At 35.9% G+C, this 25,853-nt stretch overlaps 1 protein-coding gene across 3 annotated transcripts in view; it reads left to right on the forward strand.

Moving 5' to 3' along the window:
• Positions 1-25,853, forward strand: part of Kdm4c (lysine demethylase 4C) — a 177,880-nt gene that overhangs the window by 73,491 nt on the left and 78,536 nt on the right. For all 3 annotated transcript variants that reach the window (XR_007977033.1, XM_052176666.1, XM_052176667.1), the window contains 6 exons: positions 10,836-11,029; positions 13,764-13,999; positions 15,405-15,724; positions 17,921-18,029; positions 23,654-23,835; positions 25,433-25,646. Coding sequence is in view for 2 of the 3 variants with exons in the window: in XM_052176666.1 (XP_052032626.1) it covers positions 10,836-11,029; positions 13,764-13,999; positions 15,405-15,724; positions 17,921-18,029; positions 23,654-23,835; positions 25,433-25,646 (1,255 nt within the window). In the remaining variant the exon portion in view is untranslated. The remainder of the gene's footprint in view (positions 1-10,835; positions 11,030-13,763; positions 14,000-15,404; positions 15,725-17,920; positions 18,030-23,653; positions 23,836-25,432; positions 25,647-25,853) is intronic.

Consider the following 25,853-nt stretch of genomic DNA (forward strand, 5'->3'; position numbering starts at 1 on the left):
AACCTCAGTGCTTGCATTGAGGTCAGCAGTTTGTTTTTTATTAAACTAATAAAATTTATTTTAAAATATACAACTCAGTGTTGATATTTTTTAAGTCATCAAAATAATTTATAATAGTTAAATGCCCTCTCTCTCTCTCCATATCTTTTCAATATAGTACTTGAAGTTCTAGCTAGAGAAATTAGAAAACATAAGGAGGTCAAGGGAATACAAATTGGAAAGGAAGAAGTAAAATTATCACTATTTGCAGACGACATGATAGTCTACTTAAGTGACCCGAAAACCTCTACCAGAGAACTCCTACAGCTGATGAACAACTTCAGCAAAGTGGTTGGTTATAAAATCAACTCAAGCAAATCAGTTGCCTTCCTATACTCAAAGGATAAGCAGGCTGAGAAAGAAGGTAGGGAAATGACACCCTTAACAATAGCCACAAACCATATAAAATATCTTGGTGTGACGCTAACCAAACAAGAGAAAGATCTATACGACAAGAACTTCAGGTCTCTGAAGAAGGAAATCGAAGAAGACCTCGGAAAATGGAAAAATCTGCCATGCTTGTGGATTGGCAGGATTAATATAGTTAAAATGGCCATCTTGCCAAAAGCAGTCTACAGATTCAACGCAATCCCCATCAAAATCCCAACTCAGTTCTTCACAGAGTTAGAAAAAGCAATTCTCAAATTCATCTGGAATAACAAAAAACCCAGCATAGCTAAAACTATTCTCAACCACAAAAGAAATTCTGGGGGAATCAGTATCTGCCTATGAAATTCTAATGAAAGATAGGCGAAGACACGTTCCTCACTACTTGTCCTTACCATGTTGGCTATGCTGTTCAGTATATAAAGAGAATGACTTTTGTTTAGGGTTACTAGGACTAATCAGAATCTCTTATATTAGACTACTCTTAAGATTATAACAGGAACAAGGGGCCACTCCTCCTTTCTTCTTGTACCTCATTTGATGTATGGATTATGTTTGGGGTATTCCAGTTTTCTAGGTTAATATCCACTTATTAGTGAGTGCATACCATGATTCACCCTTTGAGTCTGGGTTACCTCACTTAGTATGATGTTTTCTAGCTCCATCCATTTGCCTAAGAATTTCATGAATTCATTGTTTCTAATGGCTGAATAGTACTCCATTGTGTAGATATACCACATTTTTTGCATCCACTCTTCTGTTGAGGGATACCTGGGTTCTTTCCAGCATCTGGCAATTATAAATAGGGCTGCTATGAACATAGTAGAGCATGTATCCTTATTATATGGTGGGGAATCCTCTGGGTATATGCCCAGGAGTGGTATAGCAGGATCTTCTGGAAGTGAGGTGCCCAGTTTTCTGAGGAACCGCCAGACTGATTTCCAGAGTGGTTGTACCAATTTGCAACCCCACCAGCAGTGGAGGAGTGTTCCTTTTTCTCCACACCCTCTCCAACACCTGCTCTCTCCTGAATTTTTAATCTTAGCCATTCTGACTGGTGTAAGATGAAATCTCAGGGTTGTTTTGATTTGCATTTCCCTAATGACTAATGAAGTTGAGCATTTTTTAAGATGCCTCTCCGCCATCCGAAGTTCTTCAGGTGAGAATTCTTTGTTTAACTCTGTACCCCATTTTTTAATAGGGTTGTTTGATTTTCTGGAGTTTAACTTCTTGAGTTCTTTATATATATTGGATATTAGCCCTCTATCTGATGTAGGATTGGTGAAGATCTTTTCCCAATTTGTTGGTTGCCGATTTGTCCTTTTGATGGTGTCCTTTGCCGTACAGAAACTTTGTAATTTTATGAGGTCCCATTTGTCAATTCTTGATCTTAGAGCATACGCTATTGGTGTTCTGTTCAGAAACTTTCTCCCTGTACTGATGTCCTCAAGGGTCTTCCCCAGTTTCTTTTCTATTAGCTTCAGAGTGTCTGGCTTTATGTGGAGGTCCTTGATCCATTTGGATTTGAAAACCAGAACGGGGAAGTGGGAAGGGGTGGGTGGGAGGACAGGGGGAGAGAAGGGGGCTTATGGGACTTTCGGGGAGTGGGGGGCTAGAAAAGGGGAAATCATTTGAAATGTAAATAATAAATATATCAAATAAAAAAATGATTATAACAGGAAGACCAAAACTCTTGGGACGATATCAGAGGCTTTCTTTCATAAAGGACACAGGAATTAGCCTTGTCTCTCTATGTGACATAAGATATACATTTTCTCTGTCATTATGGAGCCTCCCTCAAAGCCTTTGAGTAATTGTATGTGGGAAGCTTTAATGTCCATAGAATGTAACTTTTTTCTTGACTTTAGTAATCTTCATTGCTTTAAAACCAGAGTAATATAGAATAATAATGTTGCTATCACTCTGGCAAAGATTTGGAAATATGTAATGGACGATGTAGCAATTGGAGCCAAGCATTTCTGTGTGTTTGAAATAACTGCATTAAATTTTGTAGCATTCCTTTGTGGGAAAATGGAGCCTATGATTATTTCTTTGTAGCTATAGTGGTACTGCATCCTCTCTAGGCTAAATCAAAGAGCTAACTTGTAGGTTTTGATTTCATTCTTTCATGTGGTAGGATGAAGTGTTTTTAATACATAGGATGATGATGATGATGATCTGTATTTTTTTCACATTAAATATAACCTGTTAGCTTTTAAATACAACTTTGTCTTATATTTGATCTTGAGTGTTGGAAAACATTTGTGAAAGTCTTTTGTGTTGATAATATGGCAGATGTAAGCATTAAAGAGAAACAGTTTTTAACTGTACTATTTTCAGAGACAGTCATGTCTTGCAGTTTTTTCAGTGTGCAGAGTGAGAGACTTGCCAGAAATCATGATGGATGTTGTTGTCTTAGGAGAGGGCGCAGTAGTTGGTGACACTTTATTTTGAGGTGATTTTATTTGAAGTAACTATTTATATGTGTATATATATGTATGTATATATATATCATATATATTGTATAGTGTTCGTCTGAATGTTTAAATTGTACTACAGATCTGAAAATATTTTCTGACAAGATTGAGAATCGTTAGGTTACTAATTTAAAGTTATTTTAACATTTGAATTCTTAGATGTTTGAATAAATGTAAATAGATATGGTAGAAATATTTAAAATTATTTTTGTTTTAATCTGTTATTGATTTCAAATATGAAATTTTCTAGAATATAATACCAGGGTATGAGTTCATTCTATTTTATATTTCAATTGTTTTTTAATGAAAATAAATTAAGTCAATTAAAGCATTCTTCTAACAAAGTCTTCAGTCTAGGGCAGACTTTGTTCAATGAATCAAGTGTCATTTTCAAAGTGAATTTCTAGCTTTTATTTTCATTTGTTTCATTTTTTAGTTGGGACAGTTAAAACCTTCTTAGGCATCTTGGCCATTATTTTGCTCCTGGGGTGTCACCTTGCTAATTCTGAAGTTAGTGTGGGTACCAAATAGGCATTATGAATTACAACTCAGAACTGGTGAATTCAAGTTGTCCTCTTGCCTTAGACCCAGGAGTAACTAGATTTTACAGATGTTTGATATTGGCTCTTTATTGTGGTATAAAATATTAGTTTAATGTTTATCTCTTCTTACTGTATATAAAGGAAAGGAAATCCAGACTGTCTTGCTTTGTTCATTTAACAGTTCTTTCCTCTGTTCCTCTCCTCCCCTGTAGTGGGCTCAAACCCCTTACCTTGGACATGCTAGATTAGCAGTCCATCGCCAGCCTCCATATCTGTATTTCTTAAAGTATTCCATAGTTTGTGTTATGCAGTTGTAGCTTGTGAAGTCCATATTTAGTAACCAGGTAACTAATGCAGCTATTTACAAAGATAAATGGAAAATGCAACTCACAGAATTTAAGACACTGTTGGCATTTAAGCCGAGGCAAGTTTACCACTTGACCACTAAACCTCCTTTATGACCCCAGCCAGGCTCCTTACTTTCCTATTTGAGAACTCAAAACAACACCCTCACTTCAAAGTTGGTGTCACATCTAGTCACAGTGAGACATTATCATAAACAAATGGGGGCAAGGTGGGCCACAACTATCTAATTAGTACTACTGAAGCCTGTCAAAGTGGGCCACAACTATCTAGTTAGTACTACTGAAGCCCGTCAAAATGGGCCACAATTATATAGTTAGTACTATTGAAGCCCATCACAGTGGGCCACAATTATCTAGTTAGTACTACTGAAGCCCGGCAAAGTGGGCCACAACTGTTTAGTTAGTACTACTGAAGCCCGTCACAGTGGGCCACAACTATCTAGTTAGTACTACTGAAGCCCGTCACAGTGGATAAGAAGCCTCCTGAGCTGTAGGAAAGAGAGCTGGGGCAGGAGTGCATGCGCTGGCATTGTCAGCTTGTAGATGCCCCCAGTACATTGTTTTCTTTTATTGTCTATATCTGTACATGCTGTTTTCATACAGTGCTCCACTCCTAAGGATCAAAGCCTTGAACAGATTGTGAGAGATCTGTAAATAAATTATAGCCAATTCACAGTTCAATTTGATGATGCAAATATTTGGTAAGTAGCATATGAGATTTAATAAATAAAATCTACAGGAAATATGAATATCATGAATATTTCTTATATAATTTAGAGTAATCTCTTTATCATAACAAAATAAGACCAATAATATCCCCCAAGAAAGTGTTAGATTAGGAAAAGAGCTAGCAGGAGAACCCATAGTTCCAAAGGACTAGAAAGGGATTCATAGCCGGGCGGAGGTGGCGCACACCTGTAATCCCAGCACTCTGGGAGGCAGAGGCTGGCGGATTTCTGAGTTCGAGGCCAGCCTGTTCTACAGAGTGAGTTCCAGGACATCCAGGGCTACACAGAGAAAAACCCTGACTCGAACCCCCACCCCCCAAAAGGGGTGGGGGGATTCATACTACTGTGGAATTATCAGTTTGAAAACAAAAATCATGGGATATTATAATATTTAACTCCCATAGTCTTGATGTAATTTACAAAATCTAATACCAAATTTTGAATATAATTGGGTTACGAGTGCTTAATAAATATCATAGTAAAAGCCAACCTCAATTCAAAATTATAAAAAGAGTATTCTTTTTTAAACATAGTTACAAAGCAGAATTTTATATTAGTTTCTTAAAATATAGTGTTTGTGTGGATGTATCTATATATGTATGTGTATATAAGATTTTGTGTATATGTGTGTGCACATGTGTATATTTGCTTGTGTTGTACTTGTTCATGTGTGCTGTGTATGTGATATAAATATGCTTTTGTGTATATGTATATATGTATTAATGCATATGTATGTAGTTATATTTGTGTTTGGCCATTCAAGCTTTTCATGGCATGTGTCTATAGCATACCAGGATAACATTTGCGAATAGCTTCACCATATTGCAATAGGTTCACTGTGGCATTTGGGATCACATTCATGTGTTTGGGTTTGTGTGACCAGCATTTTTATCTGCTGAGATTTAATAGGTCTATGGATATAAAACTCTCTTTATATTTGATAATTTTGTTACTTGAAATCTATTTCTTCAAATTTTGCTTTATTTTCTGTATATTAATTCTGTCTCTGATTCTGTCTTCCCTTGGTCACTCAGAATCGTTTTATCTCTGCTGGTTTTTTCTTAATGTGTTTTAAAGTATTATTTTTAAGTTTATGTTTCAGAAGCTAGTACTTAATATTATATAGTAAATGCATATTAGATCAAAATATTCACAGAGTAACATGACATAAGAATTGAAAACTGCCCTGACCTTATAATCGGTAACAGAGAGTATAGGTTTTTCAAAGCAAGTGCATTTTGCTAGGTCCTCACTGCTACACCTTCTCCCCTTTCATTATCTAGTGGAGATATTTGACATCTCCCGACTGTTGAGAGAAATATTAAAAACATAGAACGTGCTTGTGCCTCTGCCCTGGGCTGGCCATACACTGGCGGACAATGGCCAACCTGTTTTTTTCTCCTGGAGATTCTGACTCAGAAGTCAATAATCTTTCTGCCCATCTTGCTAGATTCCCACTGGCAAGTTAACTACCACGCCAACCTCGTTTTTTAAATCTTCCGCAGCCTTTGTGGAACATCTAAGGTAAACACATGCTTGGCTGCTGTACCCGTTTCTCTTGAACCCAGACAAGCTGTCTTGTGAAGGAAAATGCAACACAAACTTAGTTCAGAAACAGTGGTAATTTAATGTCTGGGCGCCACAACTAATCTTGTAAGCCTTATTAAAATTGGATCTACCATGATACTAGGAAACTCTAGCAGCTACATCTTATTCCACTGCTGTCCTGGTTCCAAAGAGACCTTACTCTCTTCTGCTTCCTCTCTTCTTCAGTCCAACTGGAAGTCCCGCCTACTCGTCCATTGATTGTCTCCTTTATTCATTAGGAGATTGGTTCACAAGAACAGCCACAGGCCCATCCACAACACTGGGCCTGCACATTGTATTAGTCTACTGTAAGTGCCTAACTAATTCTGTGTGATTTACTGTTCAAGATTCTAAAACTGTTCCATCTTAATAAATTATTTTGACATATTTAACTGAATCTTAGAGAAGTAGAATGAAAATTGGTCATTTACGTATAATGCCAGTGATAATAATAAGAATTGAACTATAGAAGATCTCTGCTGAATATTCGTGGGTAAGACTTGATTAATAATTGTTTTCTGTCCACACTTCAAGGTTAATGTTGAGAATTCTAACACATCAATTAATTTTTCTTAGAATTTCTGACAGCTCTACATGAAGAAATAGAAGGGTAGTGAGTCTGTACAGGAACATGTACATTTTCTGAATTGGGTTTGTATTTCTTACCTGAGAATGTATTTAGTGAAGACTTAGAACTACTCCTTCTTATTTAATTAAGTATTTATTTATGTATTTAGGCCCATGGCCTTATATATTCCATACTGTCCTTAACTACCTTTGTAGTTGAGATTAACCTTGGTAGGGTGATCCTCAGACTTGAATTTCTATGTAGACCTTTACCCCTGAGTTATGGAATTATAGGTATGAGCCGCCATTCCTGGTACTAGGACAGAGAAAGGAAGTGATTTCATGTTCAGAGTTCAGTGAGTTCAATGTAATGAAGCAGTGATTTTCTTTGGGCTATCTACAGGAGTATGGGTGACTCATAAGCAACTGTTCACCCAACTCATCCCAGCATTGGAGACACAACTTGAGAAGGCTTCATCCTTAAGGCTTCTTGCGTAACTTCTAAGCATTTCTTCTCTTTGGTTACTTGGTTATTACTTTTGTAACTTTTTGGATGAGCCTTGTGTCTTAGCAACCACCCCCCCCCTTTTTTTTTTAGGAAGCAATGCATCAATTCAGAGGAGATGAATATAGACATTTCCCTCAGTTATAGTGTTTCTTTTCTTTCTCAAATTGCTTTCTAGTTTTTCATTTTTTTTCTGATTGCAGATACTATTATTGATATGCTCAGTGACTTGTATTGAAGACAGTTACTCATATTGATCTTTGTGATAAGGAAATATGAGTTTCATTGTTGGAGTCATATATTGGAAGTGCTGAGTGTCATACATGAAGAACCACACTAAAACAGTGCTGAAAATTTAAGATCACATTTGAGAGATATTAAAGTAACATCTATGATGGATCATTTAGAAATGGAATAGTTAGAGAAGTTCTTTATATTTCTTTTGCCAAAATCCAAGGTCTATTTGAAACTGGAACAGTATTGCCAGAAGTAACAGATGTACTGGATATTTTACTTGCAGGTTTAATGTCAGATTGTATCATACTCAGTGTGTAAAGCTTGAGGAGTTTCAGGGTTATGAAATTATGAAGCATCTTAGTATTATTCATAGCTGTAGAATTACTATATGTAGTTTATGAAGTTTGTTTAATTTGACATAAAAGTTATGAAATATTGTTGGAATCTCTTAATATTAAAACTTGAGCCACATGCAGCAGCTCATATCTGTCATAGAAACAGCACCTTAGTGACAGGATTTGCAGAGATTGGGAGTTTCTGCTTATAGTGGGTTATTTGGCTATGGCCTGTTTCCAAAAATACAAAACAAAAATTTAGAGCTTTATTAAGGGAGATTTGACAGTAAAAATTAAACTTGTAGTTAATTTATATATATCTGATAATTGTAGCAACAATTTTTAAATCACACATTCGGTGACCAGATAGATAAGGAATTATTAAATTATCGTAGCTAAATCATTGAGCCAGTTACTATACCATTGTTGGATTCAACTATTTTTTTTATTTATTAATTTATTTTATGTATATGAGTATGTAGTAGCTGTCTTCAGACATACCAGAAGAGGGCATCAGATTTCATTACAGATGGTTGTGAGCCATCATGTGGTTGCTGGGAATTGAACTCAGGACCTCTCTCTGAAAGAGCAGTTAGTGCTCTTAAACCACTGAGCCATCTCTCCAGCCCTGTTGGGTTCAACTTAATTAAATTGTATGAAGTTTTTATAGGAAGCTTCTAAAGTCTGACTGATCACTGTGTCTTCATGGGAAACAGCCTCTTACTAGATCCAAAATAACTTCATTTGAAATTCTTAATCCTCTTAGTTTTTTACCTTTTTCTACTACGTATGTTTAGTTCTTTTTTCTTTCATTTTATGAATAGCAAGCTTTATTATTAGTGTATTATCAATAGACATAACAATCCAGCACCCTTGCATAACAAATGACTCCCATGAAGAAGTATGGAGAGGGTCCTGATCCTGGAAAGGATTGATCTAGCATGGGAAGGGAATATAAGGACAGAGCAAAAGGAAGGAGGTGATTGGAGAAGGCATGGAGAGAAGAAGGTTTATGGGACATATGGGGAGGGGGTATCTGGGAAAGGGGAAATCATTTGGAATGTAAACAAAGAATATAGAAAATAAAAATATTAAAAAAAAAATCCAGCACCCGCTCTGCCAGCAAAGGAGTTGAAAAACATTGACAAAAGGAGCATATGCTAGGGTGTCAGAAGTCCTGTGACTTGTCAGCTCTGCTTTGGTACTCATAAGAGTCTGTGAGCCTCTGAAAGGTTTCCAAAGATTCGTGGAACTCAGATTTTGGGACTACTCCTCAGGGTTCTGCCTGGTTGTCCCTCTTGGTGACCAATGATAGTTGTAAATTTTGCAATTCTTGTACAAGTGCTTCAGTAATTTAAATGTTGTGGCAAACTTTGACACATAGCTCTGGTACCTTGACTGGTACATAGACTTTAGATCTGTAGGCCTTGGACAAGTACTTGAGCATAAAATCTTAATGTCTTTTTCTGTCAGTTGGAGTCTATGAGTCAGGACTCCCAGTCTCTTTGTTGGGATTGGGGTCTTTCAAGTGTCTTTCAGCTCCTGGTAATGCTTAAAGATGAACCCAGGGTATTGATCCCAACAGGGCAAACTTAGAGTTGTCTTCATCACAGTTACTTCCATCTTGGCTGTAGTTCACTTGAGTTCAGTTTCTTAATTTGTATGCTTGATTTTTTAATGTTGTGTTTGATGTAATGTAGAAGAGATGTAATGTAGAAGAGATTCATAGTTTTGGGGAAATTTGTAAGCATTTATTTAATATGTGAATGAGTGCTTTGTCTACAAGTATGTCTGTGTACTATGCTATGAGTGTAGTACATGCAGAAGTAAGAAGAGATGTCAGATCTCTTGGAACTGGAATTATGAGTATTTATAAGCCACCAATTGAATGCTGGGATTCAAACCTGGATCCTCATGCAAGGACAAGTTCTTTTAACTACTGAGCCATTGCTCCAGCTACAAGAGTCGATTAATAAAAACAAATATAATTTAATGTAGCTTTAGATTTAATACTGTGTATGTATGCACATATATATGTGTATATATATGTATATATATATACACACACACACATGCGCGCGCGCGCGCGTGTGTGTGTGTGTGTGTGTGTGTGTGTGTGTGTACTGCAATATGTCCATGAATTTCAGAGTACAACTTGGAGAGTCAATTCTCTTCTTGTACTTTCTGAGATCCTGAAATAGAACTCATGTTGTCAGGCTTAAAAGCAAGTATCACCAATGACTCACGTATTAAATTATTATAATCACATTTGTTGACATTTTAGAGTCATATAACTTTGCAGAGCTGCAATAAAATGACATAATACAATGATCTGCAAAGAGATCACAGCTTTTGTTCAGACATAAAAATGGGGCACATCTACGTGAAGGGGCTTCTAGTAAGAACAGCAAACTGCTAGATTATTCCAGGAATGTATGCAGGCACAGTCACATGTCCCGTGGAGGAGCTAGAACATGGTTGGGTTGTGGTTTGCTCCTTTCATACAAGGCTTTGTATAAGAACAAGTAAGAAAAGGTACAAAGGTTCACATACCACAAACAACCATGAGAACTATTTCTTGCATCCAGTGAGTTAAAAACCAATTATTAGGCCTCATCTATTCTATCCCCATGTACCAAGCTTTTAATTACAGTGGATCTTTGGTAATGTTCAGAACATACCTAAATTGGCACAAACATTCTATATAGTATTGATACTTTGGAATTTTGTTACATATCTGGGATAGTAATCATTTCATACAAACACTCCATGCTCTACTACAGATATTTGATGGGTATCTGTGATAGAGTAACCTTTCATTTGCTGGGCAACCTTTAAAGAAATACTCATACTTCTCTATAACTTTTCCTTGGTGCATAGTTCATATAAATATACAGACTATATTTAAAAATATTTCTCATTTTTAAGTTTGCTTTGAGTTTTTTCTTTATTATATGTAAACATTGTCCTCATTTATATTTTCATTAAACATCCATTTTCTACCTATGTTATATAATTCACAAAATATTTGTTGATTTTTATCCCAACTGTTCATTGCGTTTTTAGTGCACTTGTCGAAATGACATGGTGAAGATATCAATGGATATATTTGTGAAGAAATTTCAGCCAGATAGATACCAGATTTGGAAACAAGGAAAGGATATTTATACTATTGACCATACAAAGCCCACTCCAGAATCTACCCCAGAAGTAAAAACATGGCTACAGAGGAGGAAAAAATTAAGAAAAGCTCCTAAGAGGTAAGAACCCCATCATATCCTGCCTGTAGTATGTTCTTAATGGATCTTGGAACCAAATATTCTCAAAGACTATTCCTTTATTTCTGTTCCTCCTATTCATACCTTTACATAGTATATTACTGAAATTTTGAGGTATGTATGTTTAGGTTTTGAGTCGACGTATTAGAATTTAGGAACAGGTAATCAGATATGCAAAGTATTCCTAAAATTGATATACACAGTGAGTAGTAGAACATCAGAATATAATTTTTTCATTAATTTATCTTTAATATGTATTTGTTGTTGACATTATTCACCATACTTCAAACAACTTCAGTAACTTGATTTCTAACTTTTATATGCTACTATTTTAAAACATTTTCATAATAATTTCCTTCACTATTTTTTTTTTTTTGTCACGTGGATACTTTTGCTGTGGCATTTTATTTTTTTCTAAGACTCAAGGTAGGAAGTGTTAATTCTGTACCTTGTAGTCTTTTTAAACGTTACCTCTGATGCATTTTTGTGATCTTTGTCAAAAAACTTTGTACTTTCTTTGGGTATCTCTGCCTTTAAAATCCCATGAAAAGACTATGTCTAGGGCTCAGGGTTTTAGGGTGACATAACAGCTCATAAATTTGGAAGTTTTATTCAAACTTTCCTTTTAATATTGATTGTTATTCTTTCAATTTACAAAAGTAATATTTGAGAACTGTGCAAATTTTATAAATTCAGGAAAAAATCCAAGGAATCCAAATCACTCATAACTCAATTATCCAAAGACCATCCATTTTAAGATGTTATGTATATTCTTACATATGTATTTATTATGTATAATATGAAAATAGCATATTCCTATTTTAAAATGAGACTATCCTATATTAACAATTGAGTGTCCAGATATGTGAATTATGTTTATATATTAAATTATTTTCTATAGCACAATTTTTAATACCTACATGTATTTAATATCTTTCCTTGAGACCTATGGCACTTCTGTTTTTTTCTGTAATAATGCTATAGTTTTAAAATTTTGCTCAGAATTTATTGCTCAATTTGTGCTCCCTACCACTTGAATTTACTTTTTGTTGTTTAGGCTGGTTGTGAGCAGGAGAAATTTCCAAACATGGAATACATGAACATAATTTCTTTCTTTCACCTCCCCTTCCCTACTTTTTGATTTTTAAAGATAGGATTTCCACTACGCCATGGTTAGCCTAGAACTCATTATGCTTATCCTAGGACCTGGAGCTCAGATCTACTTGCTTCTGCTTTCCTAGTGTTGGGAAAAATGTCTCCCTTTAGTATGTAATATGTATGTATATATGTAATAGCTATAAAATGTGTAATTTAATATATATGTATTATATATTATATAAACCAAATATTAACTATATCCACATATTACATATGTATTATATATTATAGCTATTATATATGTTATATTAGCTATTGATTATTTCTGTCACGTGTGCGTATGCACAGTCGACAGGACTATTCAGTAGCTAATCTAAGAATGATAATATTTTGGCTGTAGTGTACATCAAGGATTTTGAAAATAGTATTGGTAAAAATTCAGTCGATCAAATGCAGTGTTTTAACATTGGACAGTATGAATTTAAAAGTCTCACAATAGAGGGGGAGAGCCATCTTAAAACAGATGACTGAATGGTCTTCTGGATGACTCAAGGTCCCAGCATATGTGACACAGCTAACAACCATCTATATGGATCTGATACCCTTTTCTGGCTTTTATGATCATTTTATGCATATAGTTCACAGATATACACACAAGCAAATCAACAGTACAGGTAAAATAAAAACATCTTTCTTTTAAAAGCTACAATAGTGTGTGGGGGAAATAGTTATTCATGATTTGTATACTTATACGCATATGCTTCAATACAATGTATAACTGACTAAAATACATTTTGAGATTGATTATTTAGGAAATCAATACTTCTTGGGTCATTCAGGAATCACACCAGTCTGACATTTTGAGCAGCAAACCTTAAAGCAGCAGTGTAGTTAGGTTCATGAGCTGATGTAGCTGCTAAAGTCCGCAAGGTTTTTAACTTGATAGAGTACATGTGATCTGTTTTATAAAGCCAAGTATGTTCTACAGAGCAAGGTGTGGAGTGGTAAGGTATGGAGTGGTGGGAGGGGCTATCTCAGGGGCCCATGCTTAGGCATGTCTCTCCCTGAGGTACCAGCCATAGGACAGGTGTCCTATAGAATTGACTTTATTTTGGGGAAGTGGGAAGAGGTCCGAGAAGGGAATAGAGGCAGAGAAAGGGAGGCGAGGCAAGGAGGTGGGGGCGAAAGAGAAGAGGCTGGCCAGGAACACTTGGAGAGGGAGTTGGGGTACAGAGTAGGAAGGGGAGGGAGGAAGGGGCCAAACATTCCCTGTTATGGCAAGCCATAACTACCTGCCTGTTGCTAGGTAACAATGATTATAGCAGCTTTATTTATAATACTCAGAAGTTGGAAATAACCCAGATGTCCTTCAACAGAGGAATGGGAACAGAAAATGGAGTACTACTCAGCTATCATTATGTATTTATAATATGAAAATTTGTTATTAAGTTGATTGAAAGCTGACATAAAGCCATTACGGTTTTAACTTCAGACTTTATTAATTGTAAAAATTAAATAACTAAGTTTTTCATGATATAAGCACATAATAGTAGCATTTCATTGCTGTGTATTATTCATTTTGAGCTTTTTGCTCTGACCAGCATTCTGCCTTTAATAGCTTACAGGGCACTAAGCCACTTTCCAAAAGGCCTAAAACCGAGGAATATGAGGAATCTGCTGAAGTCAATGGCGAGGAGGTCTCAAACCCTGCCGTGTGTCCTGGGCAGCTCAAGGTCACTGAAAAGTCAGAAATAACATCCAAGCTGGGGAACATAGGAGTATCTTCAGAAAAAGAAGCTTCTGATACCAGGATACAAGTAGATCAAAGCTTACGGAATGACACCAAGCTCTCAGGTGAGAAAATAGCTGATTATGTTGCACATGTGACTAGGGAGGTCAATAATCTGATGCCCTCAGATATTCCACCAACATATCTTTCTAAGTAATTAGCTTTCAATAAGTATATAAACTTACAGGATGATTCAACTATGAGGAAAAGTGAATGCTACACAATAAGATATACGGCTCTTCTGTGTAATAGCATTCTAAAATAAATGTCCAGTAGAATACTTGTGACTCAATTAAAAATGAAAATATCTAAATGTAGAAAGTATTAGTGAAATTCAGCTTATAATGTACAAAACGAAAACAAGTTACAGACAATTCTGTTCAGATTCCTTGCTTCAGACTTAATTTTAAGAAGGAAATAAAGGATAAGGTTTTTAAAAGGCCAAAAAAAAAATTATCTATAATGTCTGCTAAGTGTGCAGTATCATTGACTGTTTTATATTAATAAACATTTCTAAATGTCTCATCTAATATATATATATATATATACAAAGCACTCATATACATTAAATAAATCTAAAAATAAATATAGGGACCGAGTGATGGATCAATGGTAAAGAGTGTAATAAATAAGTCAGGGGAGGAAAATTCAAGAACAGATCTAGTTTGACATTAAAATGGTGAGAACCGACTTCCCGGTTACTGCTCAGTATCTGAGGGCACAGGGACCATACTGGTTTCACAGTGGAGACCAGGAAGGGTGGAGGACCTGCTTATTTTAGATTAACTGTGGGCTTTTTGTTGTTGTTGTTTGTTTGTTTTGTTTGTTTGTTTTGTTAAAGCTGGAGGGTGAGAGATTGCCTGTTTTGGGGATCTCTAGCTCCAGGACATGTGATTGGTGTTGACTCATTCCCAGAATGCCTTGGGCAGCACTTTTCATGAGAACTTTAGCCTGTTTTGACTCTGATTTTGGATGGTGGATTTCTTTTAAAGAGTATTTGCTGCCTTTTGTTTTTGTTGTTTGGGAAGTATTTTTTTCTTTTTATTTCTTTTCTCTCATACAATATGTCCTGAGTACAGCCGCCCTCCCTCCGCTAGTCCCCAGCCCACCACTCTTCTCTCACCACTCCTGCAGTTCCCTGTAGAAAAGAGCAGGCTTGCAGTGATCTCATCCAATCACAGCATAACCTGCTGTAATAAGATTAGGCACAAACCCTCATATCAAGGCTGTACACGGCAATCCATGGTGATGGGGTTGACCGATTCCCAGAATGCCTTAGGCAGCAAGCTTCTTGAAAACCTGAAAACCTGTCCCTGTTTTTTTACTCTGATTTATGTGGCAAAACAAAACAACAACACAACTAAAATTAAAAAAAATATAAAATCAGTAATTATTTTGTAGTTATTCAGTCATTGTACTTAGTAATAATGCAATGCAATATTTATTATTAGTTTTTTGTTTGCTTCTTAGGAAAAAGTTGTATAAGTTCATCTGTAACAGATGAAATACAACCAGAAGATGGCACAACTAATGCTGTAACTTCATCATCTGCGTTGAAGGAGGCCTCTGACTTCAAACCATTTTCTCATGGCCATATAACAGGCAAGGAATCACATCTACTTAAGATTCTACAGCTTGAATCTCCCAAGATATCTTCCTCCCTGGAAGAAAGTAATAGAGTATTGACAGAGGGAGAAGAAAATGATGAAGAGGGCCATGGAAGTAACTTCGAACATGGGCTAATCCCAGAAGCTCTTAGTGAAGAGAGAAATGCTCTCAGCGTTCCTAAGGTACATGTCAATTTGTATTTCTACTTTGTTCATTGGGTTGTGGCCTATGTGGTAATAATGATGCTTTGTGAATATAGTTTATTACCTCCTGAAATCTTGCTCTAGGACAAAAAGCAATAGTATTTACATCTATGAATTTTAATCATATTTCATCAGTGGAATATGATTTTGGCATGTAAATACTATTTGGTTTACCTTTTAATCCATTAATACAAACACTTTTGGCTACTTGTTGAAGTCTGAGTTTTTTCCATTTTATACTTTAAGCAACATCTGTGTTTGGTAATAATTCAGGCTTCACTGTAAATAGTATACATAGAGTTAGTTCATTTATATTCATTATTACTTTTCACAAATATTCATACTTGATGAACTGTATTTTGACAGTATTTTGAACTGTATCTTAGTCATATTGACATTTAGGCAGCCATGGTACAGAATGTCCCCATAACAGGCACTGTTATCCAGGCTGAGATCAGTTGTCTCTTGGGCACTGTCCTCCTGACAGTAGAAAGGATTGTGAAGTCAATGTTATAGTCTTCGTTTTAACATCATGGTTTACACGATCAGTGTTTCCTTTGACTCTTCTTACTCAGAATATTAGAGCTATATTTATGGTCATGTTTATTCCCTCAAACCTTTTACCTCTCTGAAAAGTTAAGCTTCCCATGGCTACAGCCTCCTCTCTGTTTCTCCATTGTTCTTGACCAGTGCTATAATTATGTGCTTACATACTGAACATTCCCTAGATTAGGAATGGGCCAGGCGAGCTAATGCTGTACCACCATTCTGAAGCTCACTAGGGACTTATACAGGTCTGTCAGGAGCTTCTCTTCATTTGAATTGGCAGCTGAGCTGTCTGCTTCCCTGAGCAACAATCTCTATTGTTCCCACTTTACTAAACCTACTATGAGTCTTTTCATATCCTTAGTAGCAAAGCATATTATAAAAAGAGTAATTTTAGATAGTTTCTGGGTCATCTTAAAATATATTAAATATAATTCAATAATTTGATAATTAGTAACAAAACACATTATAAAAAGAGTAATTTTAGATAATTTCTGAGTCATCTTAAAATATATTAAATATAATTCAATAATTTGATCAATGTACTTGATCAAATTATCATTGTATATCATTGTATATTCTATAGAAATAGGGAGACAAATATGACCTCAAAAGGATTAAAAGTAAAAAGGTAGAGTATTTCATAGGGCCTTAAAAACATCTTTCACAATTTAGTGCTTTCAAAATAACAGAATGTTTCATTTAAAAATAATCTATTCCTATTGAACCCATGACTCATTTCTAAATGGAAGGAAAGGTCCTTTTTACCACTTGGCTGATTTTCCTTCTGAGAGGATAAAAGCTGGTTCACTTGCCAAGTATCCATGTCTGAAAGATGATACAACCTCACAGTTTTTCATCATTTTATTAGTATATAATAGTATACTTGGTTGAGTTGTAAATGATCTTTGAAGCCTGGCTAATTGTTAATAAGCCTTCCCTGAAACAATATTTTTTCAATATTGACCTCTTAGGAAAATGCTACCTTCTTTTACCTCCCCTTTCTCTCCCACTCTGCTTCTCTTACTTTCTCCTTCTTTCCACCTGATCTGAGCCTTTCTCCCTGTGTCTCTCTGGTAGCACTCTGAACGAAAATGGCTACGGGCATGCTAGGGAAGTGTTCTACTACTGACCTGTACCATAGCTTGTTAGTCTAAATTTCTTAAAACGCTCATTTCTTAAGTATATGATTTATTTGTAAACTATGTTTCCATTTTGAAGTATAAATTTTTCCCTGAAACAAATATTTATCGAGTCTGGAGAAATGACTCAGTGAATAATGTGCTTGCTATGTAATCATGAAGGAAAGTTAGACATGGTGCACTAGTCTGTGTCCACTGTACTAGGAGGCAGAAACAGGAGGATCCTTGGAGCTTACTGGTCAACCAAGCTAGTCAAAGAGGTGATTTCCAGGTTTATTGAGACCCTGTTTCAAAATGTAAAACATTGAGCTAGTAGACTCATTGTAGTAGTGCTCATGTAGTCTTAGGACTACATGTTATTGCATATATATTGCGTATAGCCTATATATAGGCGTAGAACAAACACATGGAACAACAACAAAGTAAAACCAAAAAGAACCAAACATTGTTCATGGATATGTCTACCTCTTCTTTGTTCTCTAACCAGATAGTTGAAGGACAGCCAAAAACTACTAAGAGTTGGCGCCATCCACTTGGTAAGCCTCCGGCCAGATCCCCAATGACTCTTGTGAAGCAGCAGGTAGCGAGTGATGAAGGTGAGTTATAGTCTTTTGTAAGAAATGGCTTATGTAATTAACTGTAAGAAAAAGAATTTTCAGTTAGTAAACTTTTACTCTGTGGCAAATCATTGGGACACTATAAATTATAAATAATTTATAGGTAAAAGGAATTGATATCTAGAATAATGTCATGCTTCTTATACTTTAGTAATATTACTAGTACAAATATTTTGTTTCATGCCACAAATAAGTCATTCCTGACAAAGCCTGAAAATTTTCCAGAATAATCACTTCATGTCATGGCATAGTGGGTACTTTTATTTTTTCTTTTAAAGACAGGATTTCCTCTTGTAGCCATGGATGTCCAGGAACTCACTCTATAGACCAGACTGGCCTCTGCCTCCAGGGTGCTGGGATTAAAGGCATAGGCCACTAACTGCTCTCTGCATTATCTATACTTTTAACCTGAATCATTTAAATTTATGTAAATATCTCCAGTAAGAAACCAGCACTTATATACCTCTGTAACAGTGTGTAGTAAATCTGTCATTGTTTGATAGCTACTCTGATAAGACTTGATGTAAAACTATTTCTTTTATAAGTCACATAACCCAATATAATAGTTACTTTTCTTGTTTAACTTGTTCCTCTTTCTCTCAGTCTATGTAGTGTTTAAATATTTACTCACTACTTTCCTATGTTTCTAAGAGATCTATTCAAGTGTTTTGTTGTGATTGCTGTTTTGTGAGTATTTTGTTTGGGACTTTTTTCTTTTGAGTACTTTGAGAGTTTCCTTTTCTGGTAGATATTAACTAAAGTCACCTGTCTTTGAGGATATAGTCCAGGTAAATCAGTATAGCCATTCTTGCTTACATAAAACAACTCTCACTAGATGTATCAGCATCACTTTCATTTTTATGTTATGTGCACTGGGGTTTTGCCTACATGTGTTCTGTGAAGATGCTAGAGTCCCTGGACTTGGAGCTGCAGAAAGTCGTGAGCTGCCATCTGGGTGCTGGGGCTTGAGCGCATGACCAAGGCATCTCTCGGGCCCCATTTACTTTATCTTGTGATCCGTGCTTATGTAGGAAAGTAGAAAATGGTGGTAGTACTCTCTATAATGTACAGTAGCATTTTAGTTCAATAATTGAAATAAAGAGAAATACTAGATGCTATTTCTATATGTTATTAGGTTGATTTCTAATTTTTGTTTCCTAGATACAAGTTAAAGCATTCCAATTTAAACAGGGCTGAGACTTGATCTTGCACTACATACAGCCTTCCAATTGTTAGAGTTATAGACATCATGTTTACTACAATTTTTTCTTTATCCCATTTTAGTTTATGTAGCACAAGCTATTGTCCTATTTCAGTTATTATAACTATATGATAGATTTTAAAAATTAATATGTGACATAATATTTGGGAATTTTAATTGCTTTTTCTCAAGGCTTGCTATTGGTGTGGCTTCCCTGCATAAAAGGTACTAGACATCCTTTAAGGAAAGGTCTCTTTCATGCAATTTCTTCCTAGATGCTTATTTTTATGTCAGACACTGAGAATTTGCTCAGAATATCAGTTGATTTCAGTATATAGAGCTTGCAAAAAATATATATGAATTATGTTAACAAATTCACACATTTTTAATAAATTGTCAAGAGTTTAAGGTATTTTTCTGAAACATTTGTAGTTGTAGCCTTTCCAACAGTTGCACATGATAAAGAACTTCTGGCATCTTCTAGGAATTCATAAGACTTGAATTTTAAAACTGGAAATTTTTCCTATTGGATAGAGATTTTAACAAATCTAAAATGACAATGAAAAAATTCTGTAGTTTCAAAGAAATTATGTATATCATTGGCCACTCTTCTTCCTTTCAATCCATATTGTACCTTTGGAAGTAAAGGAAACATATGATTGTCTAAATGAATTGAATATGCAGTTTTAATCCTCATTCAGAGCGCACAGTTTGTTTATAAACTGGAGTAAGCCAGAAGGGAGTCAGAGAAGGTTCCCATCTACTTGGGTGAGGAAGAACTACTCTGGCTGTTCTGGGGATTTTCTGGGACTAGTCTGGATCTTTAAAGCACATAAAACAGGACTTTTGAGAAGCCCACCCTTTACTTTAGAATGTTCATAGGTAAAATAGAGAGCAAAACCAAAGCTGCCCATGGACTCGAGAAGAAGAGAAGAGGATCCCGACCTGATCCTTATACTTGTGTGTGGAATAGCAGTAAGATAGAATTCACCCCATGAATACTTAGCTTTAAAAGTGAGGTCAAATATTATTTCTTACTCCATATAGATTTAGAAGGAGTGTGTGTACTATGTTAATGCTTATAGTGCTTCTGGCAGAAACAGTGGAAATTTCTTTTTAACTGGTGGAAGAAGAGATTTGCTGTCAGTAGACTCTGAACTTACTGTGTTTGCTTGTTTGTTTTTTCACTTGTGTTATTCTTTTATAATTTTGGCAAGTCCTCTTTCTGGTCTTAGATTCCTCTTGTATAAAATGTACTACTTGTCATGAGAGATCAACCCTGGTTCTTAACCTGTTGTCATTTCAGCCATTTTAACCATTTCAAGTACCCACAGGTGGTTCTAGCAGTGAGATTTATTCTGTTCCTTTTTCATTAGTAGTCTAAGTACATACCCTACTTTTTTAGCGACCTCGATTTTCATCAAACCAAGCCTTGTTTCATGGAGAAAGAAAAATATTTTAGAACTTGTTGGTATATAGCAGAGATGGAAGTGTTATTAAAAATATATTTTTATACATATATACAATGTGTACATCTTGATTAGTTCTACAAGTCAGACTTGGCCACCTGTCTTCTGTAAGCCTACTGAAAGAGCCAAGTCAATAATAACAAGAAAAAGAATCATTGGAATTTACATTGAGAAATATGGCTGAGTGACTATTTCTGCCAAGCCCATCTTCATAATTTTGATGTGAAGTTAAAGCTTAAGTAGAGGACTAGATTTATACATATAAACAGTCAACATCAAGCTATCATCCATCTAACCATCCACCCATCATTGTCTCTCCTGCATGATGGTCTGACAGCTTATGTATCTCTTTTGGACGAAAAACTTCCCCTCTCGTCTTTAGGTTTTTTTTCTTCTAACAGAGAGAGATTGCTGGGGAACTCTCAGGTCTGGGGGGTCTTCTCCTCTTCCTCTTCTGTAATCTGATAGTCACAGTGAAGGACACAAGTGGCTCAAGACACAAGATACCTTCATCTCCACAGACTGTCTACAATAGCATGTGGTAAGATGTAATATGTGGAAGATTAGGAAAGTTAATTTTCCTAAGACCCACTTGCCACTGGGCTAGTTTCTATTTATGCCTTTTCAACTATGCTTTTTTTTTTTTTCAAATTCTAGAATAATTAATACAGAAAAAGAAGATACAGATACCTATCTAGATACTGTGTTTATACAGGTGTAGGGAACCATCTTTACAATTTTGAATATTGGTAAGAACAACATTAGAGCACTGGATGGGCCCTTTATTGTCCTTTTAAGCCTAATAATGATAGGTGTAATAATGTAAAGCAAGAGAGGAGAAATTTATTCCATGTGGACACACTGAGAAGCGAAGCAGAAAGATCCAATAACATGACCTCATTACAAGTCCACATTTCCCAGTTAAGAGCAAAATAGCTAAGCAGTCCTGGTCTAGGCATGGTCCTTCCCATCATTGACTCTACCCCAATCTCTCTCGTAAGATTGTCCAGCAGGTTGCTGAACTCTGAGAACTTTCTTCTAAAAGAGAAACTTATTTTCTGGCTGGTAGCAGGATTCAGTATCTTCCTTCTCAGGGTATGAGATTCCAAATGGAATTCCAATGTTTTGCTCTCCATTGTTTCAATATGCTGATACTAAGCAAATGGAAGGAGGAATACAAGTATCTATTTAGAATATTTTCATTCCTTGGTAGCTCCCAAGTTTATGTTCTTTCTGATTGTATGTCTTTCTTAGGTAGTTGGTGTGTCAAAAACAAATAAAATCCTTGAAAATGAAAATTAATTAATATATATCTCTAGGGCATGGATGGGAGGGAGGCAGATCAACCAAGAGCTATGGCAGTGCTTAAACCAGGTCCTCATTTGAGTCTGCCCTCATTATCTCAGTAGGCCTTTGGGAAAAATAGAATCTAGGAAGAGAGAAATGGAGAAAGTAGATTACACTTAGAGGATTCCCTGGCATTGTAGATATCAAGACATGTAACTATCATTATTTGTATTAGTCCATAATGTCTCTGCTCATATAGAGAGCACCATCTTGGTGATGCATATAACCATAGCCATCAGTAGTTGTCCACATGTTGGTTGGCAGCTTTAGTCTGCCCAGTCCTAATGTGAGCACCTAAGTCTCCAGTGGGGACTAGGTCTCCATGTGTTCACAAGCTTGACTAGCATCGTGATAGCTCCTTGCAAGCCTTGCAATTTAAAGACAGGCTCCCCTGGATAGTTGTTTTCCCATTTAAAGCATTGTTTCTTCCAGGAAGCCACTAACCAATTTCTGCTTCTTTGCCCTGCCTCAGGCTCTTGGTAGGAGAGGGCAAGATCCAGATATACCCTCAGCCTCCGTCCCAGGAACCCAAAAGCCATTAAGGGAAGTCAAGGGCAGTGCTGAATGTAGTTCTTCTTCTAGTTTAACTTGTTCCCATAGACTGTCATTCAGGCCTTTTGGGGAGCTTTGACACCATTCTTTCTGAAGTATTCCGGAAAAGAGAAAGGTGAGGGTAAACGATAGAATAAATAGCCATAGAGTTTAATCTTTTGGGTGTTTTTCCAGCTGTTGCAGCCATTTATTAGAGTCCACAGTATAACCACAGGTTAGTGTATCTCTAAAAAAGGAAATCAAACCAGGAACTAATGCATAATGATTAAAAGAGAGATACTTTATTAATGAAAAGAAAGGTGGTATAGAAAATGAGCATTGGCTAGCTAACTGAAAGAAGCTAAGTCTCCAACGCTATAGGTCTTCAGAGGCAATTTGCAGAGCATCTTTGCTTGCATTTGGATATCATGGCGCTTTTCTAACATATGAACTGGTTCTTAGACCTCATGGGCATTGGCTTCCATTCTTTCTCCAGCTAACTTCTTTATATTTTAATTTTTATGCCTTTTTCTCCCATTCAGGTTCTCTGTGACAACTACTTTGTTTTTCTGCTATTGTAAATGCCCTGGATTCTTGAATCAAAAAAATCAATTCAATGACATTCAACTAAGCTTTGACTGAACTATGAACAATGTACTGTGTTAGGTGAAGAAAATGAAAATATTAATATAAGAGTCATTACCTTGGTTATACTCAGACTTGTTTACTATGTGTGTAGTTTTACAGTGGAAGATAAAAGTATGAAGTGATGAGGTTAAGATGGGATTGGCTAATTTTTCCTAGAGGAAAGGAAATAACTGACAAAGAGGAGTTGCTTTATGTTCCTATGATCTAATCTGATCATTTGAAGATGATGAAAAAAAACACGTTTATTCTATTTCTTTCAGAATGTAGTTGGTAAAATAGGTTTAAAAAGCCAACATAAGGCATTGAGATTAATATCACAGATATTTAGGAGTATTCACGAATGTTACCAGAGTGATATTTTTTTCTGACTCTTCTGTTTATTGTATTTTCCTGTTTTCTCCCCTAAGAATTGCCTGAGGTTCTAAGCACTGATGAAGAAGTTGAAGAAACAGAGTCTTGGGCAAAGCCTCTCATCCACCTTTGGCAGACAAAGTCTCCTAACTTTATGGCCGAACAGGAGTATAATGCAACTGTTGCAAAAATGGAGCCGAACTGTGCCATCTGCACCCTGCTCATGCCCTACTACAAGGTAATGTGGAGTGTGGCTGTCAGTGTATCCTTACACTGCTCTACTTCCTTGGGGCTTTTGGTGGGGTGTGTTGGTTTGTTTGATTGATTGTTTTTGGTGTTTGTTTCTATCATTGCATTTTAGAAACCTGTATCTAAACCCAATTCTTTTACCTAAAGACACAAAATTTCTAACTTAAAGCCTGGAAACAAAACATTTCATAGAAAAAACACCTAGTTTCTTACTAAAATTGAAAGTACTTATTGTTTTGTAATGTAAATATCAGCGCCCACAACTTTCTGTGTAAAACATGCAAAAGGCACATATATCCAAGACTCATTACAAACTTTGTATCCATTCACTGTTTTCAGCTGGGTCTGGTGGTTCTATCAGTATTCCATACATGTCATTCTGACAGCACCTCAGCTTAGGAATGAGTGTATTCTTCAAAGTACATGTAAGAAACAGATCTTTATTGCTGTGTATAAAATTGCTTTATGAGCTTTAAGGTACAATATAGTAGAAAATCCACTAATATAAACATAATTTTCAAACTGTAATTCTCCTGATAAAATCAGAAATCCTTTATTCAAGATAATAAATTTCATAAATAGCTTATTTTTATTTCATGTAGTTGCATACAGTTGTGAGTTACCATGTTGGGTAATGGGAATTGAACTTAGGTTCTCTTAAAGAGCAGCCAGTGCTCTTAACCACTGAGCCACCTCTCCAGTCCTTGATAAGAATTTCTTTTAAATGTCACATCATAGTAATTTATAGTAATTTAATTACTGTCTTACTATATTATTTCAGAACTGATAATTTCAGATTGATATTTAATCTGATATTTCAGAGCTGGAGAGTAGGTGAAATTCTGTATTTTCAACTTTCCAATTAATAGCTTACTCACTTTTGGTTTTACTTTCCTGTAGTCATTAAATATTTGTTTTTATTGATTTGTATTTAAGCATTTTTATCTACCTGTATATTTTCCAACAATAAAAGTATTTCTTTTAAGGGATAAGATTTTAGAAATTTAGGGAGTAATAAAGGAAATTTATTAGTTGTAATTTCTCCATGACAATCAGGTCTGGCACATTATTTTTATCTGACCACATAGGCCAGTTCTGTCTTCTGTATTTCTATCATTTGTGGGAGGTATGTACTTTTCATTGGTGCTGCCCATAGAAAACCTAAAGATTATATGTGTTCTTTGAGGCATAGCTATGTAATATTTTTTAATAATTCAAAGTAGACATTAGCCTAGTACACATGGATCACAGACATACCTGTGCATTCCTGAGGTATTTTGGAAGACCCACAGTTTGAGTCGGTCCTTGTAATCTTCTATGAATGCTCAGAGCTTACTGATTTATCATGTAAGTGTACTTCCATGCCTAGATTGATATGGTAGTGAGACTGAGCCCAGGACTTTGTACATAGTAGGTACAGAGTCAGCTAAGGAGAGCTCCATTTCTATTCTTTGAGTGGGAGTCTATATGGGAACATTGGTAAAATGCTACCAGTTGAATTAAGGAAAACTACAAGAGGAGGTTGTAGTGTATTGGGTGTAGCTGGTGTCAGCGCGATTCACTCATGTGGATGTCATGTTTTTCAGCCTGATAGCAGCAAAGAAGAAAATGACTCTAGATGGGAGACAGCAGTAAATGAAGTGGTTCAAACTGGAAGAAAGACAAAACCCATTATTCCCGAGATGTGTTTTATTTATAGTGAAGAAAATGTAGAATATTCCCCCCCAAATGCCTTCCTTGAAGAAGATGGAACAAGTCTTCTGATTTCCTGTGCCAAGTGCTTCGTGCGGGTTCATGCAAGTAAATATATCAGATTTTCTAGTCTCTAGACTTTCAGTGTTTTGTATAGCCCTTTTAGATCACCTCAGCGTAGTCTGTCTATTCATTTGTTGACATTGTTCTTTGTATCAGTTCTTGTAGCCTGACTGCTCAGGAGCTTGCTATATAAGCCAATCAGCTAGCCATGTCCTTAAGAATCTTTGTGTCTTAAACTTCTGAAGTGCTGGG

Source organism: Apodemus sylvaticus, chromosome 3, assembly GCF_947179515.1.
Source record: "Apodemus sylvaticus chromosome 3, mApoSyl1.1, whole genome shotgun sequence".
NCBI lineage: Eukaryota > Metazoa > Chordata > Mammalia > Rodentia > Muridae > Apodemus > Apodemus sylvaticus.